Here is a 23,306-nt window from a genome sequence, read left to right on the forward strand (position 1 = left end):
TAAAAGGGAGAACACACCTCCGCACTGTCCGTGCAGTCTAGACTCCTCTTCCCCTTCTCGTCAGGGATATGGAAAAGGTATCCCGGGGCGGGGGCAACCACATGAACGGTCCCACCTCTTCCTGAGGGCGGGCACGTGATGCCGGAAGTGGGTGGGGCGACATGGCGGCGTTTCCTGCAGGCCCCGGCTACTGAAAGCCGGGGCGGCGGCGTTGGTCCGGGTCCGGGTTCCTGTCCCGGTCCCGCGGAGGCGGCGACCGCGGTAAGGAGGAAGGAGGTGTGGGACGCGCTGGCCCACCGCCGCTATACACTGCAGCTCTGTCTCTACTCAAAATGAACTATATGCCCGGCACCGCCAGCCTCATCGAGGACATCGACAGTGAGTAGTTCATCTCCTCAGAGTGAAGTCTGGGGTGAGACCCTTCCTCCCAGGAGGGTGCCTCTTAAGGAGGAAGCTGATAGAATGAGGCCGGGCCGGGGGGCGGTTTGTTTTTAGTGCAGTTCTGGACGTTCGGCGTTGGCATCCTCCGGAGGACGCCTGAGTCACGGGACACACCGTTTGCCACTTTCTCGCCTACTCCCTGTATCCCGCCTCTCGCAGCTTCCACCGGTCCCCCGGGCAAGCCGTAGAATTCATTTCTGCTTTTCAGGGATGCAGCTGCTGAAGCTCATATGTGAAGGTTACCGTTTCCCCGATCCATTGTCTCTCACCTGTGGTATTTTGAAATATCAGGTGATTACTGGGTGGATGAATGAGAATTCTTAGAGAAAAGATTCTTGCAGAAACGAAAACAGTAATACAACAGCTGCTGCTGCTGCTAAGTCGCTTCAGTCGTGGCCGACTCTGTGCGACCCCATAGACGGCAGCCCACCAGGCTCCCCCGTCCTTGGGATTTTCCAGGCAAGAACACTGGAGTGGGTTGCCATTTCCTTCTCCTGTGCATGAAAGTGAAAAGGGAAAGTGAAGTCGCTTAGTCGTGTCCGACTCTTAGCGACCCCATGGACCTCAGCCTACCAGGCTCCTCGGTCGATGGGATTTTCCAGGCAAGAGTACTGGAGTGGGGTGCCACTGACTTCTCCGAATACAACATCAGTTGGACTTAATTAGCACTAAACGTAGGGTTTATACTGTGTGGCCGTTTGCAGTCTTTTACTGTTTGGGAGTATTTAGGTTTTCAGACTAGGTAGTGATTTTTCCAGAAAGACTGAGTCACTTCAAACTTACTTTTTTTCTTCCTTTAGTTTTCCTTTGCTGTTAAGGCCTCCCTTATTCCTAGTCACTATCCTGAAGAAGAGCTCGGTTGTATCAGTTGTCTTTCGTTTTTCCAAACTCTCATCTGTGAGTTACACCTAAAACAACATTTTTTAAAGTTGTGCCAATTGTGTGATCTGTCTCATTAACTTGTAATTGCTGGGAAACAGTTACACACAGTTCCAAACAAGTTGAGCAATCTCTGCAGTTACTGTATATGTAAAGAGTGAATTTGTGATGAAATCCTCTTGCTATCGTCTGAAATCACTTTTTAGATCCAAATCAGTGATTTTGCTACTGAAGGGAATGTAGTGTAGCTTGGATCAAATTTATGTGTGAATAACCACTGTACAGGCCTGTCTGTAACGTGTAATGAAATCTTTAATTCTAGTTGTCTGAGGATGGTGCCCTCACCTGTCTTGTTATGTATCTGAGTTATTTGAGATCCCTAGCACGTCCTGCCATTCTACTAAAAATAATTGTTTTTCTCAAGTCTGTAACCTCTTTTTTGCAGATTCCAAGCCCCTCCTTTACTGAGTGGTTTCGAATCATTTCATATGCAGCCTTCACTGCAACACACACACACAGTTTCATCCTCTCTCCTCAGTCTTTCTGTATTTTCACCCATCCTCTCATCTCAGTTGGAAGTATTCCTCCCTTTCAGTCTGTGTCTTATTTCTCTTTCCTTCCAGCTGCTTCTGGAATCCATTAATAGCCTTTTTCTCTCATATTTCTTGCTCCCCCTCATGTATGTTCTTGTCTGTCATTTTTTTTTTTTCAGTTATATTTCACCATCAAATTCCCATTCCTTTTTTCACATCTGTACCCCCAAACCTCTTAAATCATCTCCCATTTTAACTCATTTCCTGGCTACCTGGAGTAGACCACCTCTTATCACCCTGCAATCAGATTTTTTTGTCAACACACTACTGAAACTGCAATCTTAAAAGACGTCTGTCTAATGCATTCTTTCCTCTTTTTGGCACACTGATACTATTATCATATGATTCTTCATTTTCTTGATTTCTGCAACACTGGTACTTGATTTTCTTATCTCTGCAACAGTTATTGTTTCCTAAAATAGATGGACTCCTAGGTTCCATCTTTGGCCGCAGCTTTATTTCAATCTCTAGAAGAATTCCTGGACTTTAATATTGATATCACCTCTTGTGGACATCCTGAAAATTGCTCTGATCCAGACTTCTTTGGCCTTCCAGTCTTACATCTCCAGTTGCAGCTGACATTTCTGCACAGGTGTCTTGATACCAGTTGAAAATCACAACAGCAAAACACCTTCCACGGGATCTTGCTTCTTTCACTCCTAACTTTTGTTTCACTCCCAACTTTTGGTACATGGTCCTCCCTGACAGGATGACTCAAAATTCCTGCATCACCTTTAACCCATCTCTTCAGCTTCCCACTCTCTCACACACATATCCACATATACAAACACACTTGGTTGACCAATTCCATCCCTTATAACTGCAGTGTCTTGATCCTCTCATCCTTTCCCTTCTCATCTCTGCCCTGGTTCAGGTCTTTTCTTCATGTCTCGGACTCTAGTCATAGCCTCAAAACCATTCTCTCTTTTCTGCCAGTTGAATCTTCAGAGTTGTCTTGTTCCCCATGAAGTCACATCCAAACTCAGCCTGCTCCCAGTATTTTTCTGACTTCATCTCCTATTCCCTTCACACCCTCAACTTTTAGCCACACATTTGGATACACAGCTCCCTTTTCTTCTGCCTAAATTATAGATTTCCCTCCTGTTCCCAGACCCTGTCACTCTTCCCATGGCCAAAAATTATCTACCTTTTAAGGTCCATTGGAGAAGGCAATGGCAGCCCACTCCAGTACTCTTGCCTGGAAAATCCCATGGACAGAGGAGTCTGGTAAGCTACAGTCCATGAGGTCGCCAAGAGTTGGACACGACTGAGCAACTTCACTTTCACTTTTTTTTCCCCATTTATTAGTTGGAGGCTAATTACTTTACAATATTGTAGTGGTTTTTCTCATACATTGACATGAATCAGCCATGGATTTACATGTATTCCCCATCCCGATCCCCCCTGCCACCTTCCTCTCCACCCGATTCCTCTGGGTCTTCCCAGTGTACCAGGCCCAAGCACTTGTCTCATGCATCCAGCCTGGGCTGGTGATCTGTTTCACCCTAGATAATAAACATGTTTCGATGCTGTTCTCTCAAAACATCCCACCCTCGCCTTCTCCCACAGAGTCCAAAATTCTGTTCTGTACATCTGTGTTTCTTTTTCTGTTTTACATATAGGGTTATCGTTACCATCTTTCTAAATTCCATATATATGCGTTAGTATACTGTATTGGTCTTTATCTTTCTGGCTTACTTCACTCTATATGATGGGCTCCAGTTTCATCCATCTCACTTTCACTTTAAGGTCCAACTCAGATACCTCCAGCTAGATACAGTTTCTCTCACTCTCATGTAATTAAGATTTGCCCTCTTGTGGTACTTAATTATAGCCCAAAAAAAGCCTATAAATTCCTTCGGAAAGACTCACTGTCTTATTGCACTGTTCTGCATCTTGTTGTTGCTCAGTCACTCAGTGCTGACCAACTCATTACAACCCCATGGACTATAACACGCCAGGCTCCCCTGTCTTTCACTGTCTCCCAGAGTTTGCTCAAACTCATGTCCATTGTGTTGATAATGCCATCCAACCATCTCATCCTCTCTTGCCCCCTTCTCCTCTTGCCCTCAGTCTTTCCCAGCATCAGGGTCTTTTCCATTGAGTCGGCTCTTTGCATCAGGTGGCCAAAGTATCAGAGCTTCAGCATCAGTCCTTCCAATGAATATTCAGGGTTGATTTCCTTTAGGATTGACTGGTTTGATGTCCTTGCTGCCTAAGGGACTCTTCAGAGTCTTGCATCAGTTCTTTGGTGCTCAGCGTTCTTTATGGTCCAAGTTCTGCATGTAGAAAGTACTTTATGCATGGCATTAAAGACGAATAAGTGATTTTTTACTAGCTATTCTAGTGACTGGCTTACTGTCATTCTTCAGTGTTGGCTCAGAGTCACCTCTTCAGAAAGGTTTTCCTAGCCACCTTCTCTTTTTTTTTTCTTCCCCTGTGTTTATTTATTTACTTGGCTACACCAGGTCTTCGTTGCAGCACACGGTATCTTTAGTCGCAGCATGCACACTCTTAGTTGTGGCATATGAGATCTTGTTCCTGGGCCCCCTACATTGGGAGTTAGGAGTCTTAGCCACTGGACTACCTGGGAAGTCCCCACCACCCTCTCTTCTATAGCTTCTTCCCCTCCCTTTCTCATATTATTCTGCTATCTTGTTTTTATTCTACTAGACTAATCACCATAGGTCATTTTTTAAAGTGTGTTTGCTTTTCTCCACCAGGCTTATAAGTTCATGAGGTTGGTAACTCTGAGTCTTATTGTCTACTATATGTCTAGGCCCCAGAACAGCACATAGCCCTCAATACATTCTGTTGAATTTTTGCTCTGGTTTTATTATCAGCATCCTCATTTCACATGTCTTTGGTACTGTTTTTATTTAAAACTGTCTCTGATTCCAGAGTGTAAAATAGAGACTCTCTGTCTAAGTTGAGGGGAAAATAATTTTGGAAAATTAAGATCATAAAGACCCATCTAAATTAAATGTCCAGATTGGCAGGTATAGAAACTGACGTGATGCTGACAGGGTTTAGCTGTCAAGCACCAGCACCTGGCGCCAGTCCGTTGAGCCCCCTGACTGCGTGTGCAGACCTTCCCCGCGCTGCTGCCCCTCTTAGATGCTTCTCACCACCCATCTTCTCATCTAAGCTAATCCCCAGCTCCTGTGGTCATCCCTCTGGTTTCTCAATGAACTCTGCCTTAAATGCGCTGTAAGAGGAAGTGGTAAAGGTTAATCTGCTATTAACTCTGTTTTTGTTTCCCTGTAAACGGGCTGAAGCTAACAGTTCATTTTTTAAAGATCTCTTTTCCTCTCCCCAGAAAAGCACTTGGTCCTGCTTCGAGATGGAAGGACACTTATAGGCTTTTTGAGAAGCATTGATCAATTTGGTATGTATGTATTACTCATGGACTTATCATAAGTCCATGATGATAAGAGTCATGATGGCTCTTTCCATCCCATACTCTGGATGATAAGAGCTGCCCACTGTATTTTTGTGCTGTTTCGTATTGAAGTTTATTTATCTGCAACTTTTTTCATGTACCTGGCATGATGAATACTGTTTTAAGTCACTACATCATTGTTTTCTAAATTACAATTAGGTGGTTTGAAAGCTTGTGTTTACAAGCTTATGTTTTATTTCTAAAACTGGTTTTCACTACTAGAACATGTGATTACAGTGTTTTGGACTATTTTTTATTTTCCCCATTAGAGGGAGCCAGATGATAGAAATACACTCAGTCCACTGAAAAGGCTGCTCATTTGTACATTGGCTTGGGTGCGACTACTCTTCAAAGCAGTTCCTGCCCTGAAGGTAATCCCTCCCTGTCCAATGAGAAGTGGGTCAGAGGCCTTTCCTGAAGCTTTTTAGGGACCCCCAACATTAAGCTCAGGATTTTATACTTTGGGATACATCAGACTCAAGGTCTTAATCTTGATTCTGTCTCTTGTGTTTTCTAAAGAGACCTTATATTTGCTCCTGTCTTGAGGAACTTCCAGTTCATGTCAACATTTGCTGGACATTAGCTAGGTCAGTGGCTTTGGGCCTAAGGAAGAACAACATAATTGAAATATTTATAAGAATCACAGATGATAGTACTGTTTCTTCAAAGACGACAATAGTAACCAACTGAAAGAAGAAAAGCAATTACTCTGCACAGGTTGTGGTTCTAAACTTTAAGTCAAATTCATCAGACTACATGAGGGGAAAATAATGAATACTAAGGTTACTCTCAGATTACCAAATTATAGTCATCTGACAAAGGGGAAAAAAACAGATTACTGTTGTATCATAATCCATGAATACCTACATTGGATTAAATGAATCATCCGTACCGAAACAAAGTTAAATCTTTGGTAAATCATCACACATACATACCTGCACAAAGTAGAAAAAAATGTTTCCTTCTAAAAGAAAAAAAGCTTATTTCTGCAGTTCTTTGGACTTTAGAGTTTTCCAAGTGCCCTATCATATTTTCTTATAGTCATGTTGATATCAGCAATGAACGCATAAGGAATTTAATTTTCTTCATTTATTTCCATCATCCTTCTTGTATTAGTGCAACATAATCCCAAGTACTCTATTTGCAGTTGTTTAAAAATCTCCGAGTGGTGTGTCTGAATGAAGTAGGACAAGGTGGTTTGAAATTTTAGCCTTTTCCAGAATTAGAAAGTTTGAAAATCATGTTCAGCTAGTCGTTTGTAGTCAGGGTAACTGACTGAGTTGTGGGCTTTTACCTGTAGAGTAATTTGCACTAAATGTCTTTGTTTCTTCCCGGTACACTTGTAGCTAACTTAGTGCTGCATCAGACTGTGGAACGCATTCACGTGGGCAAGAAATACGGTGATATTCCTCGAGGGATTTTTGTGGTCAGAGGAGAAAATGTGGTCCTGCTAGGAGAAATAGTAAGTGAAAACTGTTAAGCTGCTGTGGCTCTTGATAATCATGCCAGTTAGGTTTCTTTTTGTCTTTTCAAGAAGGAAAAAGTGTTTTCGCCTTGACCCAGCTTCTCACAGGACACCACCAAATTAGCTTAAGAAAGGGATGTTATAAAAGGAGAGCTCCAAAGAAGAGTCAACTTTGTTTCAGTGCCTCCTGGCATATTAAAGATTTTGATCCCATTAACAGTAAAATATCATTGATTTTTCCCTGGTATCATAAAGAATACTATCCTACGAGTTTCCTGGCAGTCCAATGGTTAGGACTCCATACGCTCACCCACAGAGACCAGGGTTCAATCCCTGGTCAGGGAACTAAGATCCCAGGAGCTGAGTGGTGAGCCATTATATATATAAAACACTGTCCCACACAAATGTGTTCATTAGTAGATTATTCTCATATCTTTAATAGCAGAAAATTGAAGCCTGATACCTAGCGAGAGAAGAATAGTCCAATGAAATATGGCTTACTAACACTGGAATACTTTGTAGTAATTTAAACAGTTGGTTACACATGGTCTTTCATGACATAAAGGCAATTGGGTTTGGGGGAAAGGCACATGGCATGTACAGTATGATATCTGTGTTTTTAAAGGGGGCAGGTGCAAAGAGTGACTGTAGAAGAAGCCTTTCTTAATTTTCTCAGAATGGACTCAATTTCACTTGGCTTCTTAGCTCCCAGTCAAGGAGGAGGTTCCTATTATCTGTCAGGAAAGCCAGCTGGCAAGTGAAAAGTTAAATCCTCTCAAGTGGTGTTTCTGTAGGTGTGAGTGTGTGTGTGTGAACCATTAGAAAACTGCTCCTCCAAAATATATATTAGAACTGCTCAGACATTTTTAAAGAAGATAAAACTTGATTTCACAGTTTACATGAAACATTTACTTTAAAAATGCTTTATTTAATATCTTTGACTTGATCCTGGTGCTTCTGATTATTGCGTTTTCCAGGAAAATCAAACCTTGATTTTATCTTTAAAGTTTTCAGTACCATTTCCCAGTCCCTAGCCACATGTTAAGTCAGGTTTACAGAAGTCTTTGGAGAGAAGCTGCTTGGTCTGTAGCTGGTTTTTTTGTGTGTGTGGTTGATGTAAAGCACCATGGTATGTATCCTGGGATGTGGGGGTCAGGATCGTTGTCTGACTGTACATTCAGAGGGACTGGCCAATCTGGATGGTAGGATGGTGGGTGATTATTTTTTCTTTCTTTTTTACTTTTCTGAATATAACTTTTAGAGAGGAAATTTATTACTTTGCTATCAGGGGAAAGATTCAAGTCACAATACCACACACACACTCTGCTTCAATTGTAGAGGAGAGGAGAGCACAGATGCGCTTTCTGTGCCAGTTACATTGGCATAGACAAAGCCCTGTGTAGGTGTATGTGAAGAGAAGAATTTGTGTTTATTCTTGAAGTGTCATTGTTTCCTGGGAGCCCTTTCGTGGAGAAGAGTACTCTTCTTTTTTGTATGTTAACGGTTCAGATTCTGCAGAATTTTTTATAGTGGTATTACTAAAGAAATATGGTTCGGGACTGCTTCCACAGTTCTGTGAATCGATGGTCTGTTTGAAGACGTTGTGTACCAATTCTAGGAAAACTCAAAACTAGAAACCACTTGCATTCTGTAGACGCACTGTTGTTTGTGAAGTCCCTGGCTTCTACCTCAAGGATAATGAGACACACAGCCTTAAGTAATAAGCTGACTGTTGGGTAACAGCATTGTCATAACCACACAAATAGCTCAGCACATAACATTGGAAAGTCCAGGAGGTAAGACACGGAGCCAAGAACATTATCTTCCCTTCTGCCGCCCGTGGGCTGTGAGGGAAGATCACACTTGATAATATATATTTTGCTGGATGCAGCTAAGTTTTGAGGGCAGGGCTTGCTTATGGAATTTATGTGGCTTTCGCTCTAACCTCCCTGGGAGAGTCCTCCATCTGCGGTGTCACCGCTGTGGCTTCCGAGGCCTTGGCCACCTCTGCAGATTAGTATCCAGTGGTAGGCTGGAACGCCTGGAGAGGTGGCGTTTGTGTTGATGCTGTCCCAGATTTTGTAAGTAAAAGTCAGAGGAGGATGAGAAATGTGAGTACCCTGTCCGTAGAGGCTTTCCATGTTACAGAAACACCAAGTGATACCTAGATAAACTTCTTAAGGAGAAGAAACAGTCAGTAGATAGATAATTTTATAGCAAAATTCTGCATTATCAAGTTGGTTATCAGATGTTTAAGGTGTTCAAAAATAAATATATTAGCATATTTTATCATATTAAGTGGGAAATGTAGCCAATATTTGGGAAGAATGTTGGGGCCAAAATGATTTACTAACCCAACTGGTTTGCTGAGGTTTTCTCCGGAAGACTAGTTGTCATGGGAGAGAAAGAAGTCCTGTGTTAACAGAGGGCCAGTTGATGTGGCTTGGAGGCTGGAGGTCAGGGGTGCTACTTTGAACCAATGTTTTTTACTTCTTAGCAAAAAAAAGAACAGCCCCAGAAGTTAGGCTGACTTGGACTGTGTGTAAGTACAAAATTTATTCTAAGCTACCTTGACCTCAGCGACTTCTCTCTTGGATTCCCTGGGGTTGGGGAAGTAGCTATAAGAAAAGTAGTTCTTAACTCACGTAGGCTTGACTTTGCACAGACTGAAGCCTTGTTACGCACACCAACACGGATTCCTGTAGGTCACAGCCGTGTGCTCTGCGGGGCGTCGCCAGCCCTTTCTTCGTACAGGGTTACCTGTGCACAGGTGTCTGTGCCCTGGCACGAGCGCGGAAGGTAACTCAAGCCCGATACAGGAATCGTTTGCCTTTAGATCCGTGATGTTTTCTCTTCTTGGTCATGAGGTGAAGTTTCCCAAACCCGCTTGTTTTGTAGGACTTAGAAAAGGAGAGTGACACACCTCTCCAGCAAGTGTCTATTGAAGAAATCTTAGAAGAGCAGAGGGCGGAACAGCAGGCCAAGCTGGAAGCGGAGAAGCTGAAAGTGCAGGCCCTGAAGGACCGAGGCCTGTCCATCCCTCGGGCAGATACTCTCGATGAGTATTAAGTCTTCTGCTCAGAGACTGCCGCTCTCGGGGAGTGGGGCTGTCACCTCACACGTGATGACAGACTAGAGCTTCGAAAAGTCATTTTTATTTTGACTTCGTTCACAGATGGAACATGAAGAAATCATGTCTTGTGTTTTGTTTTTTTGTTTGTTTTAATTACAAAATCATCGTTTAGAGAAACAGTGGCATGGACTCCTCTGACTTTCCACTGTGGACCAGCAGCTACTACCTTACATTGCTCTTCTCACCCCAGATGAGTGGCTACAGGGGACAGTCTTCATTTACTTGTAAATAAAACTTGAATCTCAGAATTGCAGTGTTATTTCCCAAGTTTGAGTTGCCTTCAGTGACTGGGCATCATTTAACTTCTCCTCTCAGAGGTATAAGCAGTCCACACACACACACACATTGAATTTCCCTTCTGTCACAATTCCAGCCTGCTCTGGTTTTAATTCATTTATTTGGCTCTGCCAGGTCTTCGTTGCTGCATATGGGACCTGTGGCATATGAACTCTTAGTTGTGGCATGCAGGATCTAGTTCCCTGACCAGGGATGGAACTGGGGCCCCTGCATTGTGAGTGGTGTCTCAGCCACTGGACCACCAGGGAAGTCACTTTCGAAGGAGGATTTTCATACTAAATATCCTGTAGGTCCTCCCTTATCACCTTGTCTTTTTTTTTCCCCCAATAACAAAAAATGTTCAGGCTCCAAGAGGGCTGTTTCAGTGAGGTTTCACAGTTCTTGGTTACAGCAGAAGCCGGTATTTGAGAAGCAGGAGTGGTAGCAGCCACATCACCAGCTGTGTTCCCATAAGATCCCACGTGACAGCTTCTCTAAATGTTCTGTTACTTTCATGAGGTTTTTCTGGTCATTTGGCTTGAGTCTTGAGCTTCTTATGCTATTATCAAAAAGAAGCACAGATAAAACAGTGTTTCAGTGACTGATAGATCTAGGTTCTTCTCCACCCACATGTCTTAGCTGCCAACCCCCGGGGATGCCACCTTTCTGGTGTGATGTTGATCTCGTAAGAGGCTGTACTTTCCAGGAGTTCAGTGTTGGCTACTGGACATTGTGAACTTGGAATTGGGAGACAAGCGGGTTAAAACCCAGACTCTCTTCTCTCTGGCACTTGGGTTCAAGCAAGTCAGTCTTCCTCCTCGACTCCGTTTTAACTGTAAAATTATTCCAGATACTTACAGTCTATTGAGCAGAGACATCTTTTGCAGAGAAGATACTTATATCCAATTCCTATCTTTGAGTTACTTTATAGTATTCAGTATACTTCACATTTTATGAGCTTGGGGGTTTGCTGTGGTTTGAGTTCAGTGGTTTGCAGATAAACTATTTGACCTTAGCTGTTCATCACTGACTTGGTTCCAGAGGAGGTAATATGAGAAAAGTTGCACTTAATGATTTATTTTGTGTGTTTCACCTCTAACCTTACCGCTGAATAGCCTTAATTTCTTATTCCCACATGAAGGGGAAAAACCCATCACCAACTGTGGAAGATGTGGTTAACTTTCACTACAAGATTTTGAGAGCAGAATTTGTTGTTTTTGAGCACCAACCTTTCAGAATATCGAACACCTTCAAGAGATTCAAGTTCACTGTAATCATCTTTTGTCTTTTTGACCTCACTCAGACAATTCCACATGCAATCATAAGACTTACGATTTATTCTGTTCAGGAGAAGAGTTTCCATAGTAGGTCAGGGATTTTCAAGCCATGGCTGGGTTCCAGTCATCATGTACGATAAGCTACTGCCCTTTAGAGTGTTGTCGCACAGGCTAGAGCTGAAGGATGGAACAAGACAAGGCTCCCTGCTTCCTCCCCTTCATCTCCCTGCCCCTCAGTGCAGGGATTGCCCTCAGCTCTGCCCAGTCCAGACTTTTTGCAGATACTGAAATTATCCATCTTCATTCTGATATTACAGTGCAGCAGCCTCTCTCTCCCAGCTCCTCTTTCCCCCTTCCTTCGTTCTTGACCTTTCATTGCATGCTGTCAGCTAAACTTAAACCACAATATCTGTTCTCCTCCCCCACTCAGCTAAAGTCCCAGCAGGCCCTGGGTACTCAGCATAGCCAGATACCTTCATACCATCCGGCATGAAGGATGCCACGTCAGTGTGAACTGCAGAGGTACCAGATGTGATGGCTGGACAGTGGCCTCAGTTTTGCTCACAGGAGTACGAGTGACAGGTCAGGCTGAGTGAGAGACAGTAGACCAGGTGGAGCAAGCCCTGGATGGGGCCAGAATTTCCTGTTTTCTTGTTTATAACATACTTGCCTCAGACAGCTACAAGAAAATCCTTCCCTGAAGACCCATTTTAAATAGCAACACCGTCCCCAGCTATATCCTTTGCAGCTTTGTTTTTCACCAGAGCAATTATTGCAATCCAACATAAATTTCACTCCCCCGACAAGAATGTAAATCCTTAAAGCGGGATTTTTGTCATATTCACTCCTGTGATCCCACACGTAGAATGATGTCAGGCATATTCACTCCTGTGATCGTACATGGAGAATGATGTCAGGCACATATCAAGTCTCAGGACATATCTGTGGAGTGGAAGGAAGGAAGGATGGATGGAAGGGTGGATTGGGGATGTGGTGCATTCAGGCTAGTTCCCTAAGATACTTCAGAGAGCAGTCAGAGACCTCAAAGGACAAGGACAGCAGGACTCGCCCAGCCACCAGGAGTGGATTAATTAGCAGGAATCCTTACACTGAATATGGAGATGGTTTCTTACTGCCTCCACTGGAGACTCTGGCCCTCCAGGAGTGAAGAGTTGGAAATGATTGGTGTGAAAATGCCTGGAAGAGCATGCCAGGGAAATGGGGCCGGGGTGGGGGAGGGCGTGTCGGGGTTGCTGGAAGCAACAGGCACTCTTTCTTCTGTCTCTTTCCCTCCCACCTGCAGTGCTGCACCCCCACCTCGCATATTACCCCCTGATGAAGTGAAAGTCGCTCAGTCACGTCTGACTCTTTGTGACCCCGTGGACTGTACAGTCCGTGGAATTCTTCAGGCGAGAATACTGGAATGGGTAGCCTTTCCCTTCTCCGGGGGATCTTCCCAACCCAGGGATAGAACCCAGGTCTCCCACATTGGAGGTGGATTCTTAACCAGCTGAGCCACAAGTGAAGCCCATATTACCCTTTTGGGATCCCCCAAATGAGGAAAGCAGGAGACAGCTCTAAGTGTGCTTGCTGTTCCCAACCAAGTAAGTTTTGTATCTAGCTAGTATACCCAAGATCTTCTAACCTGAAAGAATTAGGAAACCAACCATAGAAAGGGGCACATTTCTGTCTGTACCGAAGGCCTGGATCGGTCCACCCTGCCTAGCACTCCACCTGTCGACTCTGGCTCTGCCAGGCCTATGTGGGAGCAGAGAATAAAATCAAGCCCTTTTCTTCTCAATTCACTGCTTTGCCTCTCTTTTCCCTGCTTCTCAGCTCCCTAGTTTTTATCTATTCTTGTTTTTTTTAAAAAAAAAAAAAGGAGTAGAAAAAGATTTCTGTAACTCCACTCTAGCCACTCGGCTAGACCCTGGGCTACAAAAAGCCCTCAAATGCTCCGGAAAAACGAGGAATTGAGTGGTGTCAGGGCACAAGCCCACCAGCAGTCAGGACAGCAAGAAGAGAGGGCCCAGTGCTGGCCATATCCCAGGTCAGAAACACCGACTGTCTGGGAATTCATCCCGAAGACCCAGTTTTACTGACGATTAACTTTGCATGCAGTAACTTCACTCTTTCTAGCATACAATCCCGTGAGCTTTAACTGCTGCATATAGTCACACAGCCGTGACCTCTGCCCCTGAATGCGCCTTTGCCCGGCCTTCCCCAGACCCTGCAAACCACTGGTCTGTTTTCTGTCCCCGTAGTTGGTATTGACAACTAATTCTAAATTTTCTAAAAATGGTGTGTGGGCCAAATAAAATATCTGGAAGGTTAAACTCAGCCCACCTGCCTTCGGGTGACTCCTGGTTCAGGCTATTGCCAAAGACAGCTTTAACTGCAGGCCCTGCCAAGCGTACCCGGCTCACCTGCTGGGGACAGGAAGACAAAGACAGGAAGACAAAGAGAACCAGTGCAAGGGGATAACCCAGCGCACTGCTCATCACCCTGAGATCTATCAGGTGTAAGCAGCAAATACGGGCCCCGCTTTTCAGAGAGAGATGGATTTGCAAGTTTTGTGAAGAGCACACAGCCGTAAGAATTAGTGCTGTTCATGACTACACAGATAGACCCAGCAATTATCAGAGTGAAGTGAGTCACAAAGACAAATATCACATGATGTCACTCATTCGTGGAATCTAAAATATGGCACAAATGAACTTATCTACAAAAGAGAAACAGACTTACAGACAGAACAGATCTGCGGTTCCCGAGGGGGTGGGGAGGGGAGGGATGGCGGAGATTGGCAGACACAGACTATTAGGTACAGAATGGATGGACAGCCAGGCCCTGCTGTACAGTCCAGGGAACCGTGTCCACTACCCTGCGATAAGCCATAATGGAAAAGAATGCGGTCGCAAAGGCTCAGGCACGACTAGGCAATTGAGCAACAGCAACATGTGTATAATTGATTCACTTTGCTGGACAGCAGAAACTAACATTGTAAATTTTCACTTCTGAGAAAAAGGTGAAGAGCAGACTGCATCCTGGTTTCTTCACTTCGGAACTCTTGAACTTGATCCAGCGGCACCTCCAGTGCCTCTGTTTCTTGTCTATTAAACAGGGATCCCGGGGGTTCCCTGGTAGTCCAGTGGTGAGAACTCGATGCTTTCACTCCTGTAAGCCATGCACGCACATGGTAAATAAATAAAACAAGGATCCCAATAGTGCCAACTAGTTTGGCTGGTCGTTGTAAGGACTGAGTGACTATGTGTGAATAGCTTAGGACAGAGGTCCTCCACCCCAGGATCATGGTCAAGTACCCACCCTTGGCCTGTTAGAAACCAGACCACACAGCAGGAGGTGAGTGGTCGCCAAGTCAGCGAAGCTTCATCTGTATTTACGGCCGCTGCCGTTCCCCATCGCTTGCATTAATTATCACCTGAGCTCAGCCTCCTATCAGATCAGCAGCAGCATGATAAACGTAGTATGCTTGAATCAAAAAGGCCTGTTTTGTGGAAAAACTGTCTTCCATGAAACGGGTCCCTGGTGTCAGAAATGCTGGGGACCACTGGCTTAGAACAGCCCCTGGCCTAGGACTTCCACACCAACCATTATCATCTACTGAGTCCCCAGCACTGAGCCAGCTTCGGGCGGGGTGGGGGTGGGGGGGACGCCACATCTTCAGTGAACTTAGTCCTAGTCTCCTTTATACAGTAAGAATTACACAATGGCAAGCAACTCAGACTGAGGAAGGAAGTGCTGAACTACATGAAGTGTTCTCTGCGGGGAGGTGAGCCAAAATGACCTCAACCCCACGAGTTAAATTGCTCTTGCACAATGGCCCCATTGGAGGAAAACATGCCCTGTGAATAAGCTTGTATCCTATAAACAGTATGGAAGAGCTGGAAGAAAATCAGTATTTATCGAGAATCTCCAGAGTGGCAGGCTTCTATCTTTTAATTATCTATCACTTTCCTAGTGGATCAGACAGTAAAGAATCTGTCTGCAATGCAGAGACCCGGATTCAACCCCTGGATCAGGAAGATCCCCTGGCGAAGGGAATGGCAACCGACTCCGGTATTCTGGCCTGGAGAATTCCATGGACTGAGAGTCTGATGGGCTACAGTCCATGGGGTTGAAGCCACAACACAATTATCTAGCACTGTGCTAAGTGCTGGAGAGTCCAAAATTTGAAAAGGATCCAAGTCCTTATGAAATTTCCAGGTCCTAATGGAGTTTACAGACATGGACAGAAGGGGGGACCCACAGGTGTGGGGTAGAGGGATGCTGGGAAGTCTCTTTCTCCCTCTCAATTTCTCTGGGAACTTAAAACTGCACTTAAGAAAGTCTTTAAAAAACATGGGTGGGGAGAATGGGTTATTGACACTGTGATAAACGTTTGTCAAGGGGGCCCAAAGGTATTGGATTCTAATTAAAGAGAAGAGTGAGGGGATGCCCAGTGCTGTGAGCTGGCCCGAACGTGGGGGTACCTCGGGAGGGTGCTGGGCTGGAGAAGCGGGGAGCTGGGGGCGGGGGTGGGAGTCCAGAATGCCTAGACTGGCTGAGATATATCGTTACCTGATTTAAGCCTCATAACTGCCACGAGAGGATTACACAAAGAAAAAGAAAATATACCCTGATTTACAGATAAGGAAACTCAGATTGAAGAAGCAGGGGCTCCCAGGCATAAAGTAAGTGCTGGGAGGGGGTTGGGAAGTCTGTCTGTCCATCCTGCAGCACATAGCTTTCCCACACACCCAAGGTAATCTCAGTGCTCACCTCCTCGGGGCCAGGCCCAGACAAGCCCAAGGTCCCCCGCTTCACCTCTCAGCCTCTGACTCCTGGGAACCTGCAGAGGAATTGTCCCAGGCCCACCAGCTGGCTCTGACCTCCACCTGTGTCTCAGTCTGCATTTCCCGCTGCTCTCTACAAACACGGCCCAGCTGAGCACCTTCAGATTTCCTGCCCCCCACCCAACCCCAACTCTTTGCCTGGAACACCTGCGCCCCCACCCCAGGCCCTCTCACACCTGGCTGACTCCTGCCCGACCTGACTCTCCACACTGAGTTCAAATGTGACGCCCCCCAGGAGCACCCCTCCCCCCCTCCTCCTCCGCCCTCCCGCTCCCCACATGGGGCCATGCCCTTCATCTTCCCCTAAAACTGGAGAGCTTCATGGTGGACACTCAGTGAAAGAAAGAAAGAAAGTGACGTCGCTGAGTTGTGTCCGACTCTTTGCGACCCCAAGGACTGTAGCCAACCGGGTGCCTCCATCCATGGGATTTTCCAGGCAAGAGCACTGGAGTAGGGTGCCATTTCCTCCTCCAGAAAATCTTCCCAACCCAGGGGTTGAATGTGGGTCTCCCGCATCGTAGGGAGATGCTTTGCGTCTGGGCCACCAGGGAAGTTCACTTGGCACTCAGCAGAGGACTCTTGGGGTGAGCGAGCCCGCAGGCCACCCTCCCCGCCAGGGGCCTCCCCGTCCAGCCTGGGCCTTATCCCTTCCTTCCTGGCCTGTGGCACCCCCCACCCCAACCGGTCTCCTCCAGTGGTGGAGTGGGGGGCTCTGCCCTCATCCGCAAGCAAAGCCAGAAATGACTTCCAGAACCACAGAGAATTCCCAGACCTCTCTCCCCATTCTACTGCTCAGAGGGACCGTGAGGGTTAACCAGGCACATTGCCTGGCAAGGCTGAGGAAGAGAGCCTTGGCCCCGGGGGAGGTCACCAGCGCACACCCCCCCCCCCCACACCGCACCCCAGAGTCTACGGCAGCCTCTGACATCAGCAGCAGCTGGGGCCCCCACCCTGCAGTCTCCCCCCACCACCGCCTCCCCGTCACAGCGGCCATAATTCTCCCCGAGACAGCCACGGGGAGACCTTGGGCATTCTCTGCCCGATCTGTCCTGTAATAACCCCTCCCCACCCTCCTCCCAGACGCACATGTGCACGAGGGTGCACGCGGGTGAGGAAGGAGAAGCAGCCTGGGGCGGCTGGCCCGCTCCCTTTCCCCGGGGCCATCTGACCTCTCCCTGCGCCCAGCTCAGGCTGAAGATAAACAAGAGGCTGCCTCAGGTGCCTGTGATTCCATGTGGGCGGGAAACAGGGGCTTCAGGCAGGTTTCCGAAGTCAAGGCATCCCTGGGGCCTGCAGCTGCTCATCTGCAGACAAGGGGACGCAGCCTCAGAGCCGGGAGGGCGGGGGGACTAGGCCCACCGAAGAGACAGCAAACGCGCACTTGCAGTCACACACATCAGGACCCACACGGCCCCTCTAAATGCGATGGACGGTAGGGAACAAGCCAGTTCTGGGAGGTTGGGTGGTCTCACAGACCGGCTCCGGGGGCCCCTGGAGGATGGGCCAGGGGCTCTGGGCAGCCACTGCTCAGAGCGGAGCCCACAAAAAGGGTTTCTCAGGGATGCTGGCCCCTTCCCACTGCATCGGCAGGACTTGAAGAGGCTGTGTGAGACTCGCCTGCGCTGCGTGGGCACCAGGCACCTGGCCTGGCTCTGGGCAGGCCCTGTAGCTTTTATCCTTTCTGGAGTGAGAGGACACATGGGTTGTTAGCAGCCTCCCACTGCTCCCCTGTTTCTCAGGCCTTGCCTCCACTTCCGGGCAGTAGTGACACAGAACCCTCTCACCAAGAGGGCAGGCCCATGTTGTTCAGTTGCTCAGTCCTGTCCGACTCTTTGCAGCCCCACGGACTGCAGCACGCCTTGCTCCCCTATCCTCCACTATCTCCCAGAGTTTGCTTAAACTCAACTCCATTGAGTCGGTGATACCATCCAGCCATCTTATCCTCTGTCATCCCCTTCTCCTCCTGCCTTCAATCTTTCCCAGCACCAGGGTCTTTTCAGATGAGTTAGTTCTTAGCATCAGGTGGCCAAAGTATTGGAGTTTCAGCTTCAGCATTAGTCCTTCCAATGATTATTCAGGACTGATTTCCCTTAGGATTGACTGATTTGATCTCCTTGCAGTCCAAGTGACTCTCAAGAGTCTTCTCCAACACCACAGTTCAAAAGCATCAATTCTTCAGTGCTTAGCCTTTTTTATGGTCCAACTCTCACAACCATACATGACTACTGGAAAAACCATAGCTTTGACTATATGGATCTTTGTCTGCAAAGTGATATCTCACTTTTTAATAAGCTGTCTAGGTTTCTCATAGATTTCTTTCCAAGGAGTAAGTATTTTTTAATTTCATGGCTGTAGTCATCATCCACAATAATTTTGAAGGCCAATGCTAATGTGATTCTCTCAACCTCCAACATTCTTGCCAAATGAATTTGGCTGAAAAGCAACCTCAAGGTCAACCTTAAAGGGAAAAGATATCCTGAGAGACCAGCAAGCAGGCTGAGATGAGATCGCCCTCACTGGGCCTGGGTCATAGGGACTACAGGGGAGAGGCTGGGCTGTCTCGTGAGTCCCTGGTTCAGAGCTCAGGGCCCCCAAACTGCAAAGACTGGGGCTGAGCACCCCAATACCCTGTCACTCTGTCTTTTTAAACTTTCAGCTCATGCCAGGCCCTATGGAAAGCTTGGTCCGCCTAGGTTATTCAGGAGAGCGTGAGGAAGGCAGGGGGCCCAGCCCAGGCCCCCTCTCTTGGTGTCTCTGGCCAGCTCTCCCCTTTGGTCTGTGAGCTTCGGGACTCAGTCCTGCTCCAGAACTAACCCCTGAGAAGGGAACTGACTCTGCACAGGGCTTGGGTAAAGGCTGTCGGTATAAATGGATGAATCAATAATTGAACAGCTGAGGGCTTCCCTGGTGGTCCAATGGTTAAGAACTGGCTTGCCAATATAGAGGATGCAGGTTTGATCCCTGGTCCAGGAAGGTTCCACATGACATGGAGCAACTAAGCCCTTGAGCCCAACTACTGAAACCCACATACCTAGAGCCCGTGTTCTGCAACAAGAGAAACCGCCGCAATGAGAAGCCTGCGTACGGCAACTAGAGAGTAGCCCCCACTCACAGAAACTAGATCAAGACTGAAGACCCAGAACAGCCAAAAATTAAATAAATTTTTTAAAAACTACCCTGGAGAAGGAAATGGCAAACCACTCTGGTAATCTTGCCTGGAAAATCCCATGGACAGAGGAGCCTGGCGGTCTACAGCCCATAGGGTCCCAAAGAGTCAGACACGGCTGAGCGACTTCACTTTCACTTTCAGGAATGAATGACAGAAATGAACAAAGACCATTAAAAAAAAAATTGAACAGCTGAACACACAGAGTGCCCAGGGGCTGTAGGAGGAGCCCTGTAAAGATGGACTAAACGTCAGCAGGCTACAGTTGTCCCAGACCTGCTGCCAACCAGCTGTGGGACCTTGACTGGGTCATTTCCACTGCCATTTGGAACACACAACACGACAGCTGTGACTTTCAGCTTTATTTGGAGATTTACCAGGGCTATATACCAGGAACCTGGCCCTTCCACTCTGAGGAGCTGCTCTGAAGCCTCATGAATGGGTCCGTAGGCGAATGAGGTGAATGGGTACATGCAAGCAACCACACGTCTCGATAGAAGGTTACTGCCGGTCACAAGAAGCCGGTATCTCCTCTAACGATTCGAGTGCTTTCTAAATAAGGAAAGATGCAAGAATCCGGGTTCAAGCTGCCTCACTGTCAACTCTACCCTGGAGCCCTCTTAGGGGTTACTGCAGGACAGTGACTAGAAGTTATGACTTCATCCTTGTATCAGTAGAACCAGGAAGCCTCGAGATTGGACAGGGGTCAAAGAATTTCACTGAGAATTTGGTTTGGGGAAGTCCATCAAAAATATCAAAAAAGGTTTAAAAGCACTTGATCAAATAGGATCACAGGTCACTGTAAAACTACACTTATTCAACCAAAGTGACAATAAAAAATTTCAAAGGCAAATACAGATAATTACAACAGATTACTTAAAAGGTAAAGAAACATTACAGTTTGTTATGGGAAGCAGATCAATATTCTAAGAAGACTTTGTCCTCTTACAGAGACAGAAAACCAAATTCAGGTTTTACATCACCTTACCTTTGTTTTTTTTCATTGCACTAGTGTTCATCGAGAGCCTGCTCTGTGTAGGCTCTCTTCTGGGTCTAGGCACAGAGTAGTAGACGAAGCCCCTGCTGCTTGAGCGGCACGCGCGCCAGGATGAAACTTGAGTTTGAACTGCCCAAGTTAAGTATGATCATGTTCACATGGAGAAAACCCAACCTCTTTGAGCCTCAGTCTTCTTTTCCATACAACTGAGTTATCCTGATTCCCTTGTGGTTTGGTTAGGAGTAAGCCAGATAATGTAACGGAATCACTTAATGAGCTATAAAATCTAAAGCCAATTTTAGTTACTCCCTCCAACTAGTAAGTGACAGGATGTATGATTTTTTCAATCTTTTTTTTGAATCTTGGATTTTTAAATATAAATTCTTTCTTTTTAATTGAATACATATGTATTTTTTCAACTCTGTATATATGTTCTTCAGATTCTCTTCCATTATAGGTTATTAAAAGATATTGAGTATAGTTCCCTGTGCTATATAGTAAGTCCTTCTTATTTATCTACTTTATATACAGTAGTGTGCATCTGGTAATCCCAAACTCCTAATTTATCCCTTCCCCCACCTTACCTTTAATATTAAAATTCATGTACTCATGAATTTATTTTTTAAATTTATTTATTTATTTAATGTATGTATTTACTTAAAATTGCTCTAATCTTAGCCAGTCCTGATCACAAACAAAACTTTCTTTTCTTTTTTTCCCTAGGATTTCTTTCCTACAAACTTTATATAACTTTCTTTTTCACCTCCAGATTTTTGTCCTATGTTTTTCCCTTTCTCTCTCTTTTCTTTAGGACAAAATTACTCTTTCTTACCTTAACTACATGCATTTCCAGTCCTTAGGCTTTTTTTCCTTTGCATACAAAAATGTTTTCAAAATGTTTTCCTATTTAACTTCTAGTGGTTTTAATTACATATATTAATTAGCATTTTCAACTCTTAAAAAATCCTTACTTTCTAGTGAAAATAAGTAAGCAATTATAAATTGTCTTTTATATTAGTATTCTGTAGATAGGCCAACTAATATATACTATTTATAATGTCTAAAAACATGTGCTTGCTTATAGAAAATGTCTCAGTTTGACACCAAGCATAGTTACTAATAGTCCTAAATATCTTTAGTGTGTCTATAAAAGGAAGCCTATGTTCAGTAATTAATGTTTTAGTAACTTAAACACAAATCTTCAATAGACCTCCATCATTTAATTTAATTTAGCAAAACTGGACAGTTTGAAGTTACCAAATATCTGGGGAAACTATTTTTAAGTGGCCATTCTTAAAGTATAATAATTTCTAAAGATTTTACCTAAAAACTCTTATTTACATTTAATTCACTTATAAAAATTTATCATACCAAGTTATTTTTCTTTCTGATAAATTTTTATAACAGAAATAATAAGATCTTATTTGACTTCTGGTAAACCTAAGTACAATAAAAGCATTGTATTTAATGTTGATGACCCTAAAGACATATTTGTATTCGTTAAGCCAACAAACTCAAGCTAACTTTAATAACAAATATTAATTTAATACTGAATAATTCCCAGAATATGTGAACCTGAAATTAATTTGGGTTAGTTTCTAAGAATTTATATAAGCATTAACTTCCTGTGTAAGCCAATTAAATGGAGCTCATTTCCAAATTAATTTCTGTGATACCACCCAAAGGTAGAGACATCATATTTAAAATGATATCTATATGTAATAAGTAGAGACATATCTATATCATACCATTAAGGGACAAACATACAAACAGGCACAATCAGATCTCATAGCTTCATTTTATTTATCTTTTTTTCATAGCTTCATTTTAAAATTTAGTCATAAATCAGATTTTACAACATGAAACTCAATAGCTTACAAATAGCAGTTTGAATAAGTTAAGCTTTCTAGCTTGAATTTTTAAAAGAGACTTCTTTTCTGTCTCTCTGGTTTTTTTCCTCTCAGTCTCAGGAATTAGGTCTGGTAGAATATTTTGTAAATAGTTTGGTAGAATATTTACAGCTCAAAGGCACAAAGAAGGTAAAGCAAATTCTTTCTAGAACTTGTTCCTTTAAGGTCAGAATTCTGAAGATGCTTTATGAAGCCAACTTTCTCTAACTGTATACACAAAAGAGTTTTGGAATGTCAAAAAGAGCCCCCATCTTGCTAAAGCAATCCTAAGAATGAAGAATAAAGTTAGAGGGATGGGAGGGGAGTTTGGGGGAGGATGGGTATGTATATATGTATGACTGAATTCCTTTGCTGCTCACCTGAAGCTATTACAACTTTGTTAATTGGCTACACCCCAATACAAAGTAAAAAGTTTTTTAAAAAAAGCTGGAGGTCTGGTCATCCCTGACTTCAAACTGTACTACAAAGCTGCAGTAACCAATATGGCACTGGCACAAAAGCAGACACATAGATCAATGGAACAGACTAGAGAGCCCAGAAATAAACCCACAGTGACGGTCGATTAATCTACGGCAAAGATTTTTAAGAATATACAGTGGAAAAAATAGAATTAAAAAAAATAAATTAAAAAAAAGAATGTACAGTGGAGAACAGAGTCTCCTCAATAAGCGGTACTGAGAAAACTGGACAGCTACATGGAAAAGAATGAAATTAGAACATTTTCTTACACCAAATACAAAAATAAACTGCAAATGGATTAAAGACCTAAATGTAAGACTGGAAACAACAAAACTCACACAAGAAAAGTTAGGGAGAATGCTCTGTGACATAAAATTGAAGCGATATGTATTTTTGGATCTGTCTTCTAAAGCAA

The 23,306-nt window shown here is 44.7% G+C and overlaps 2 protein-coding genes across 2 annotated transcripts in view; both read left to right on the top strand.

Moving 5' to 3' along the window:
- The first annotated feature begins 131 nt into the window (after positions 1-131).
- LSM1 (LSM1 homolog, mRNA degradation associated) lies at positions 132-10,201 on the top strand. Its single transcript, XM_020876235.2, has 4 exons — positions 132-378; positions 5,233-5,301; positions 6,702-6,817; positions 9,719-10,201. Exons 1-4 carry the CDS (start codon positions 333-335, stop codon positions 9,887-9,889), a joined length of 402 nt encoding a protein of 133 aa, XP_020731894.1. The 5' UTR covers positions 132-332; the 3' UTR covers positions 9,890-10,201.
- The window catches only part of STAR (steroidogenic acute regulatory protein), a 27,598-nt gene continuing 11,020 nt past the window's right edge, over positions 6,729-23,306 (top strand). The window contains exon 1 of the mRNA XM_020876232.2: positions 6,729-6,817. The gene's annotated coding sequence lies outside the window, so the exon portion shown is untranslated. The remainder of the gene's footprint in view (positions 6,818-23,306) is intronic.

Source organism: Odocoileus virginianus, chromosome 32 (assembly GCF_023699985.2).
Source record: "Odocoileus virginianus isolate 20LAN1187 ecotype Illinois chromosome 32, Ovbor_1.2, whole genome shotgun sequence".
NCBI classification, from domain to species: Eukaryota; Metazoa; Chordata; class Mammalia; order Artiodactyla; family Cervidae; genus Odocoileus; species Odocoileus virginianus.

What these genes read in the sequence shown, in the direction of transcription:
- LSM1 (XM_020876235.2), top strand. Translation starts at nt 333, where the DNA reads ATGAACTATATGCCCGGCACCGCCAGCCTCATCGAGGACATCGACA. An exon ending in CCTCATCGAGGACATCGACA is followed by an intron (nt 379 to 5,232) that starts GTGAGTAGTTCA and finishes TCCTCTCCCCAG; the next exon opens with AAAAGCACTTGGTCCTGCTT. An exon ending in TGGTCCTGCTAGGAGAAATA is followed by an intron (nt 6,818 to 9,718) that starts GTAAGTGAAAAC and finishes CTTGTTTTGTAG; the next exon opens with GACTTAGAAAAGGAGAGTGA.